Source organism: Vitis riparia, chromosome 3 (genome assembly GCF_004353265.1).
Source record: "Vitis riparia cultivar Riparia Gloire de Montpellier isolate 1030 chromosome 3, EGFV_Vit.rip_1.0, whole genome shotgun sequence".
NCBI lineage: Eukaryota > Viridiplantae > Streptophyta > Magnoliopsida > Vitales > Vitaceae > Vitis > Vitis riparia.
This window is the reverse complement of record NC_048433.1, coordinates 14,615,209-14,625,361: the sequence shown is the minus strand read 5'-3', so window position 1 is coordinate 14,625,361 and position 10,153 is coordinate 14,615,209. Positions and strand designations below refer to the sequence as shown.

At 31.1% G+C, this 10,153-nt stretch overlaps 1 protein-coding gene across 1 annotated transcript; it reads left to right on the top strand.

Moving 5' to 3' along the window:
* The first annotated feature begins 1,281 nt into the window (after positions 1–1,281).
* On the top strand, positions 1,282–9,870 carry LOC117910098 (disease resistance protein RUN1-like). The gene is made up of 7 exons (XM_034824153.1): positions 1,282–1,799; positions 2,984–4,070; positions 4,388–4,762; positions 4,869–5,987; positions 6,304–6,817; positions 7,194–7,267; positions 9,728–9,870. The coding sequence occupies exons 1-6, from the start codon at positions 1,303–1,305 to the stop codon at positions 7,226–7,228; spliced, it is 3,627 nt and encodes a 1,208-aa protein (XP_034680044.1). The 5' UTR covers positions 1,282–1,302; the 3' UTR covers positions 7,229–7,267; positions 9,728–9,870.
* Positions 9,871–10,153: the final 283 nt, after the last annotated feature.

Genomic DNA, 10,153 nt, shown 5'->3' with positions numbered 1-10,153 from the left:
ATGATTTTAAAATAAATTTTAGAATATGGTGAAAGCTTAATTTATAGATTCTATATTGGAAAATATTTAATAAAATATTTGTTAAAATGACGGAAAATATTAAATTAGGTTGAAAAATTTAGTAATGTGTCTTAATTTTTAAATATTGAAATATATAATGTGTTTTGAATGAGATAAAATTTCTATTTTCACATTAGTAATTATTGAGTATAAATTTCAAAAATGAAATTTTTATGGCTCACATTTTATAATTGCCAAATGTCTCAAATTATATATATATATATATATATATATATTATTTCTTTTTAATAAAATAATTTTAATATATGTATTATGATTTATTTTATTACATTTTTAGAGTTTTTCTAATATTTTTATAATTCTTTTTTTTTTATTGAATTCCATTTTATCAATATATTTTTTTTCTGAATTTCCATCTAATATTTTTTTTTTTTTTTTGTATTTTGTAAAATCCAATTATTGATATTAATGGAAAAAAAAAAACAGGACTTTATTCTTTTTTAATATAAGATTTTTGTTAGACTGTGGTTGTATTGATTTGAAAACAACATATTTTTATTAAAATAATATATATATATATATATATATATATATATATATATATATATATATATATATATATATATAGAAAAAAGAATGATAAATGTTTTCAATGGATCTACCTCATTATTTGTTAGTCTCATGATATTTTATGTTAATTTCATTCATATCTTTTGAAGTTTGATATAAATATACTTAATCACTAATAATTTTAAATTTCATCGGTTAGCACCTTATAGATATATTCCATTAATAAAAATAATTATTTTTTAATATTAAATAGGAGTTTTAATTGACAAAATTTAGAATTAATGGAGGCTTAATGTATTTACAATAAACCTGAAGGAGAGTTTGAGTGTAATTAACCCTTTTAATATTTTTATTCGGTGTGTAAAATTTAACATGCAAAGGAAAGATTTAAATAAATAACATTAATTAGTCTCCTTTTATATATAAGAGGCTATGACGAATATATAAATATTTTTTTTTTTATGCCACTCCCATTTCCTTTTCGACTTTTTGACTTTTCTTTTTTCTTTAAAGAAATTTGTGGTGTGAGAAAAAAGAGAAATACATTTTCAATATTTATTTATTTACTTGTTTAATTTTTGAGTGGTTTGCACATCAAGCCATGCATATCTTGCTTTAATGTGGCATTCATCATCCATACCTACCCTCCTAAGCTATACAATTGTCTCAGTCAAGCTACCAGTCTTTCAACCCTCTTCTTCCAATTTTCCAATGGCTTCTTCTTCAACCAGCCTCTTAGCTTCTTCTTCTACAACCCATCACCGGAAGTATGATGTCTTCCTTAGTTTCAGAGGTGAAGACACCCGCAAAAGCTTTACTGACCATCTTCACCAGGCGCTTTGCCGAAAAGGAATCAAGACTTTCATAGACGATCAACTCAGGAGAGGTGAACAAATATCTCCAGCACTCCTGAAGGCAATCGAAGAGTCAAGGTTTTCCATCATCATTTTCTCCAAAAACTATGCTTCTTCGAGTTGGTGTTTGGATGAACTGGTAAAGATTCTGGACTGCGTCAAAGTGATGGGACACAGAGCTCTACCGGTTTTTTACAAAGTGGATCCCTCTCATGTAAGAAAACAAACAGAGAGTTTTGCAGAAGCATTTGCCAAGCATGAAAAAGTTTACAGGGCGAATATGGAGAAAGTGCTCAAGTGGAGAGAAGCTTTAACTGAAGCAGCCGGACTGTCTGGATGGGATTCAAGAGATAGGTAATTCTTTTAACTGCATTTATTTGTTTTCTATTTGTCGGTTTTTTTTCTTGTTCTTCATCTAAGCTCTGCTTAAATTTCATTCTGGGAAAATGAAGTGCGTAGTAGTCAAATGTTGGGGGTTGATTTTGCAAATTTTCTTGTCAATCAATACCTAGTAAAGGAGTGTAGATATTGATCCAAGAAGATGAATCTAAACCCTATATATATATATATATATATATGAAACAGCCAAGTTTTCTGAATGAGATTCGCGAGAAAAGTAATTCTATTGCACCTTTTTGCTTTCTATGTGTTTTTCTTTTCCCTTCTCAGCTCTGTTTAAATTTCTTTCTTGGAATATTTGAAGTGTGTATTAATCAAATGTTGCCTGTTTATTTATCAAAAAGAAAAATGATAAAGCTAGGGTGAGGATTTTGTAAAATTTCATTTTACAACAGATCAATGAGGTTTGTTGATCCCAAAAATGACAAGAAGCATAAATGAAGTTAGGCACCTGGTCATATGCCCCTTGATAAAACTAGTTTGCAACTCCCTAATGGTAATTATCATGGCTCTTTATTAGTAAACTTGGGCCCTACCACCAACAGATCCCATTGAATGCTTTAACACTGCTTCAACCCCATTGGATAATGCTTTTCCAACCTTAGTGTACACCAACCCCATTGGATCATCATTCTTTTTCAGCTTTGAAAAACCAATCCTTTCCTTGTAGGGTCGACCATGTTATCAATATGAACCACATGGAATTAGTGGTCCCTCTCTAGATGGATGTGTTGTTGTAGAGGTCCCACTACCATAAAAAGCATTGAGTAGCTTTCATAGTATTCCTAGCCTCATTTCTAAGATGTTCTTTATGCAGACTCATCAATTGGGAGAGTGCCAAAATGAATAATAACATCTAAGATTGTATAATTTCACCATAGAGTATTCCTAGCCTCATACCTCTTCTTTTATTGGCTACTATATATGTGTTCCCACCCTAACAATAAGATAATGGGATTAACAATTTCATCAGTTTTACCTTCATCCTGTTAAGTTATATTTGACCTGCGCGCCTTCTTTTTTCAGCAGTGAAGAATAAATCTAATTAAGCTCTATTATGTTCATCTATTTTCTTTTTTTGTCCCTTTATGGATTAAAAAAAAATGTCCATATGATTGTTCTTAATTTGAATTTTGTAGACATGAATCCAAGGTTATTGAGGAAATTGTTACCAAGATCCTGAATGATTTGATTGATGCATCCTCAAGCAACATGGAGGCTTTAGTTGGAATGGATTCCCATATACAGGATGTGGTTTCATTATTATGCATTGACTCAATTGATGTTCGGATGGTAGGACTTTGGGGCATGCCTGGCATAGGTAAGACTACCATTGCCGAAGTTGTTTGTGAGAGAATTTGTAATCAATTTGAAGGTTGTTGCTTTCTTTCAAACGTTAGAGAAAAATCGCAAAAAAATGATTCAATTGATTTACAAATTGAACTCCTTTCACAAGTTTTAAGGGAAGGAAATCTAAATACAAAAGTTTTCAATAGAGGAATGAATATTATAAAGGATAGACTCCGCTCCATGAAGGCCCTTATTATTCTTGATGATGTGGATCACCAACAACAATTGGAGGATTTAGCAAGAAATCATAATTGGTTCGGTCCAGGAAGTCGAATTATCATAACAAGTAGAGATAAGCAAGTGCTTAATCGTCAAGTGGATGCAATATATGAAGTTAGGGAATTAAAGTATGATGAAGCTCGTAAGCTTTTTTGCCAGTATGCATTTAGACAAAAGTTCCCTACAGAAGATTTTTTGACCCTATGTGGTGATGCATTATATTATACTAAAGGTGTTCCCTTAGCCCTTAAAGTTTTGGGTTCTTTTCTATATGAAAAAAGCGTTCCCGAATGGAAGAGTGAATTGGATAAACTAAAACAATTCCCCAACAAGAAAGTTCAGAATGTGCTCAAAACAAGTTTTGACGGATTAGATGACAATGAAAAGGATATATTTCTTGATGTTGCATTCTTCTATAAAGGGCAAGACAAAGATTTTGTTAGAGAAATACTAGATAGTTGTTTCTTCTTTGACACTGGCATAAGAAGTCTTCTAGATAAGTCGCTCATAACTATTTCAAAAAATAAGTTGTGCATGCATGATTTGCTACAAGAAATGGGTTGGGAAGTTGTTCGTCAAGAATCTATCAAAGACCTCGGCACACGCAGTAGGTTACTGGTTCATGATGATGTTAATCATGTATTAACAACAAATACGGTAAGACCGAAGTGCATTAACTCTCTTTTTTACATGTATAAGCTCTAATTGAAAGTATGAGTTTGATGAATATTATTCCATGTCATTTAAGAACTCACAAATTTGTACAATTTTACTTACATTACAATAATTGCTACCTTAAAAAATGCGTTTTTGTGTGTTCCAAAATCATTTCTCCAACAACACTTACAAAAAAAAAATAATAAAGGAAAGAAAAAAAAAAAGTCATTAGTTTGCTGTTGTCTAGACTTTCATTTTTCTTTTTCAATAGTTTCATTTTAACGTTCATCTCATACTCTGCTCTTGGTTAATTTTAGGGGACTCAAGCAGTTGAAGGCATAGTCCTTGACTTGTCAGCATCTAAAGAGCTAAACCTCAATGTTGATGCCTTTGCAAAGATGAACAGATTAAGATTGCTCAGATTCTGTAATTGTGAATTTTTTGGAAGCTCTGAATATTTATCTAGGAAAGAGTTAATTGCTAGGGCTGATGCTTGGAGAAGGAAATACCATGGGGACAATGGCTGTAAATTGCATCTATTTGGGAATTTTAAATTTCTCTCCAACAACTTAAGATCTCTCCATTGGCATGGATACCCTTTGAAGACCCTTCCAGCAAATTTTTATCCAGAGAAGCTTGTTGAGCTAAACATGTGCTCTAGTCAGCTTGCACAATTATGGGAAGGAAACAAGGTATAAGTATAGTTTATATATATGCATTTTTTTTTCCTTTAAATGACTTATAGAGTTCATCAAAGTGGATTTGTTCTAACCTTTTTTTCCTCTTTTTCTTTGGCAGCCATTTGAGAAGTTGAAATTCATCAAACTTTGCCACTCTCAACTTCTAACCAATACTCCAGACTTCTCTGGGACCCCAAAACTAAGGAGACTAATCCTCAAGGGTTGTACAAGTTTGGTGAAAGTTCACCCATCCATTGGAGCTCTTAAGGAGCTTATTTTCCTGAATTTAGAAGGCTGCAAGAAGCTCAGTAGTTTCCCAAGCAGCATCCATATGGAGTCTCTTCAAATTCTTGTTCTCTCTGGCTGCTCAAAACTCAAGAATTTTCCAGAGGTCCAAGGGCAAATGGAAAATTTATCAGAGCTTTATTTAGATGGGACTGCTATCAGAGGGCTACCTTCATCAATTGCACATCTTAATGGGCTTGTTTTGTTGGATTTGACCAATTGTAAACAACTTGCAAATCTTCCACAAAGCATTTGTGAGCTGACATCTCTTCAGACTCTTACTCTCTCTGGTTGCATCGAACTGAAGAAATTGCCAGATGACTTGGGGAGCCTACAATGTTTAGTAGAGCTCAATGCAAATGGAACTGCTATACAAGAGGTACCTCCCTGTATTACTCTTTTGTCAAACCTTCGAGTATTATCATTTGCAGGATGTAAGGGAGGGGATTCTATGTCATGGAATTTGGTTTTCTCTTTCTGGTCATCACCAACAAAATACTTGCGACTGCCTTCTTTGTTGGGTTTACACTCCTTGCAAAGTTTGAATTTAAGTGACTGCAACCTCGTGGAAGGAGCACTGCCCAGTGACCTCGCATCCCTATCTTCATTGAAAGATTTAGATCTGAGCAGAAACAGTTTGATCATTACCTTGCCTGATAGCCTCAGTCAACTTTCTCAGCTCAAAAAGCTGATACTGAAGCACTGCAAGAGTCTTCAATCATTGCCAGAGCTTCCATCAAGTATTGAAACTCTAGAGTGCAATGATTGCACGTCCCTGGAAACCTTCTCATATCCATTAAGTGCATATGCATTGAGGCAGTCAGGAGGGTTCACCTTTAAATTCTCTAATTGCTTCCGAATGGTGGAGAATGAGCACAGTGACGTTCTGGAAGCTATCGTACTGGGAATTCAGCTTGTTGCATCAATACCGAAATCCCTGCATCCAAATAAGGTTTCTCACTTATATACATATATATGTATTATTTCCAGTGGTATACACACATATTTTAGGATTTTATTTTGGTCTGCATATATTACATATACTCATATTTTGTTTCCATCAGGAATAAAAAACGAAATGAAAAATATATTGCACTTCAATATTTGATATTATATTATAATATTTATAATTAAAAAGAATATAAAATCTCTCTTATATTATAATATTTTGTTAATGAATTGATAGAATCCCACAAAATAGTCATTCAATATTAATCCTAGAATATTTGTTTACGTGCATGCCAACAATGTTTGTTTTCATGGTACAGCATACCCCTTGTCCAGTTAATCAGTATGATGCTATTGTTCCTGGAAATAGCATTCCAGAGTGGTTCATCCATCAGAGCATGGGCTCTTCAGTAACAGTCGAGCTGCCTCCACATTGGTATAATACCAATTTGATGGGATTGGCTGCTTGTGCTGTTGTAGACGACAGGGAAGAGTACTCGGGCATTATATATTTTTGTGTCGAAGATGCTGGTGTGTATAACACGATTCACATGCATATTTCAATGAAAGCTGACCACATGTGGTTTGCGTATCGATCAGTTGGCGGCCTAGAAGTTAGAAGCAATGGTGAGTTCGGAAAGCAGAGCGGCACCATGACAGTTTCATTTCGTATATATCGCATGGGGGAGCACCTAGAGGTGAAAAAGTGTGGGGTTCGTCTGGTGTATGAGGAAGACAAGAAAGATGGGGAATGCAGCTTCTCTTATCCTTCTCCCACCACCATGGGCACTCTCTTTGCCAAATCCGACTTCCCCCTCCATCTCTATTCCTCCTGTAAGCTTCTTCCAAACTTCTTGCAACATGCAATTCTTCTTATTGCTGAAATAGTGTGATACCTATTTATTGACAAGTTAAAATCATTGGTAAAGTAATTCTATTAGATAGTTTTTTCCTCCGATAATATTTCTAATGAATAAAAATTTGTTCATTAGTTTTTAAAAACTACTGCCAAAATATTATGTTTTTAATTATCTTTAATTAGATAGAGTATTGTTTTATGACATTTCTTACAAATTTAGTAAACAATAGTGTACTTGATTAGATTACTTCATGCATAAGTCAATTGAAAGTCTTTGTTGCTAAAGTAATAATCCATTTTAAATTCAATCATTTCATTTCAATTAAGCATAATACGATTTGTTATCCTTAGATTCCAATCAAAAGTTTAAAGGTGGTTCGAGTTGAACAAGCTGGTTAGAGCTCTATCATTCTTCCCTATTTGAGGTAATCGCTCTTTTTTAATATATTTTTACGTGTTTTTAGCATTTCATTTAATTGTCTAAACATAAATAATTAATGGATCAAATTTTTTAATTTTACTATATTCATTTTCATAGTCAAAATTTAATTTACTCAAGTTTTTAATTTATCTGTAGTTTTCTTTGTTTGCATACCTTCGAAATAATGTATAGTTTATTATTATTATTATTATTATTATTATTATTATTATTATTATTACTATTTTATTGTTGTAGATTAATATTTTTACAATTATTTTATGGGATTAAAGTTATTTCTGTTGAGCAATATTTTATATGGAAAACTAAACAGTCATCCCTAAGGTATTTGACAATTATACTTTAGTCTCTCAATTTTCTGAAATTACATTAATATCCTCTTAATAACCCACCATGGTGTGCGGTGTACCATAACCACCCGTTGATTGACGTTGAACAAGGTCGAAGATTGACTGTTAGTTAGTCAAGGATGATGTTACTGTTAAATAATTGATAAATAACTAAAATACCGTCCCCTAAATGTTGTTTTATCTATCTTATCTTAGTATCTAATTCAACTTAACTAAAAATATTAATATTTTTTTAATATAAAAACTTAATTAATTCTAATTAAACTTTTTTATGAAATTATCTACTTCTAATTATTTTCAAATTATTACTAGTTAATTTAGTAAAAATTTATAAAATACCCTTAGTCCTAGATTTTTATTAGTAAAATTTGAAGTTAATTAAATTTAATCTATTTAATAGAGAATATTCAAGATTAATTGGAAAGTAATTTTTATTTAATACCTAGATTTTTATTATTTAACGTTGTTTAGTTAAATAACTAAAGAAAAAAAGAAGAAGAAAATGATGTCCTGCATTAAGAAAAAAAAAAAAGCTTTATTAAATAGATTGAATTTAATTAAAATGTGTTGGCTTTCCAAAGATCCTCAAAAATGGGTCAAAGTTGGGCACCCCATCTTATTTTTTATGAAGTCCCAAACCTATTTCTAAATTTCTGTTTAAATCTTTATATAATTCCCAAGTCAAATCCTAAATCCATAAAAAAATTTGAAGCTCAAAACCTGAAATCCCCCCCTTTTTTAAATAAATCTTTGTGCACTCCCTAAATGCATAATAGTGAGTTTGGCTTAAATAAATAATGTGGAGTGAAAAATATTCTTGAGTTTCGGGCTTGGATGTTTTGCAATGTGTGGAAAGTGAAATAGAAAATAGAATAATGAAGTAGAAAATCATAATACTAATAAGGTTAATTAAATAGACACACGATTAGAGTGTTGAGAGTTTTAGTTCGAGTGAAAAGGGTATGTTATGAATATACTGGGGAATAAGAGTTTTATATAAATTGGAAATTGCCTCTTGATTAAAATAACATCACATTTATATAGAAAATAAAAAATCGGAGTATTAACAAAAATATGAGGGAGAATAATATTAACACAAAATTAAGAATACCAAATCATAATTTTGGATAAATAACTCATCGAATAATTATTTTTTAAAAGTATGTTATGTTAAATGTAGATTAAGAGTGTGTTTGATAGCGATTCTGAAAAGTGTTTCTACCATTTTTAATACTTGAAAAATTAAAATTTTCAAGTGTTAGAAAAGCTAAAAATATTTTTCAAAATCGCTATCAAATGCACTATAAGTATTTTGAGATCAAGTGCTTCAGAAAATTGAGAGACTCCTTTAAGGTAAGGGTTAAAAACCTAATAAGTCATTTTATAATTCCTATATGTTTTTTATCTGTTTTTGGAAGCATCAAAATATTTGAATTTTCCAAAGTGGATCAAGTAATACTTTTTTGAAATATATTCTAATTTGTTCCATGATTTATAAAATAAATTAGGAATATCATATCATTTGGTTTATTATTATGCAAGTGCATTTTACTTTCAATTTATTATAATGATTTTGGAAACCCTTATTATATGTAACCTTGGTCAATATGGGATTAGTTGTTTGACCTCCATTTCTCTTAGTGGAGGTAGTGATATAGTGTAACCTTAGCCAGTAAGGGTATTATTGGTCATTGGTATACCATTGATTATTGGCCATTGGTATACCATTTATTAGAAACTACTCCATCCACCAATAAGAGGAATAAATTAAATCTAGCCACCTAATGCAAGTCAAACTATTTAGGCATAGTGTTATTATAAGTGGAACAAAGCAAAATATTTGTTTGTGAAATTCCTTTGGACATTAATTGATTATGCAAAATATATTATGTTTTTTTATCTTTAAATTGAAGGAGTTAAATTTTTTTTATGAAAGTAAATTAAATTATTGAATTAAAGGAGCTTACTTGCTAATTGATTTTTGTAAAAATGTGATTTTTTTATTTAATTCCATACTATACTTTATTTTTCTTATTAAACTATTTTTTCTTATTGAGTTGTCTAGCTCACCCTTTCTCTATTATTCTCCTATTCAGGTACAAATGACATTGGTGACAAGATCAGGATAAGTAATGTGCTTCTTTTAGAAATAGATTTTGAGTTGATTATTTAGGATAGTTGCTTTAGTATTGATTTTTGAAAAAAACAAACAAACAAACAAAACAAAAACAAATGTGTTTGGGATAATATTTGAATTTATTGTTTAGATATTTTAATTAGTTTTGGATTTAAAAATTTACAACATTTTAATTTTGCTTTGATTATTGTTTTGAATCAACTTGAGGTAGTTGTCAACTAGCTATTTGTTGGATTTTTTAGTCAAGGTCATTCATGTATCGGGCTCTCATGTTTGGCATTAAAATGACCGTAGTGCCATTGGCCTTTGGGTTCGAGGAGTCACATTTGATTTTGGCTCACTCAAAAGATGCACCATTTGCTTTGACTTTGTGCCTTTTTAAAAT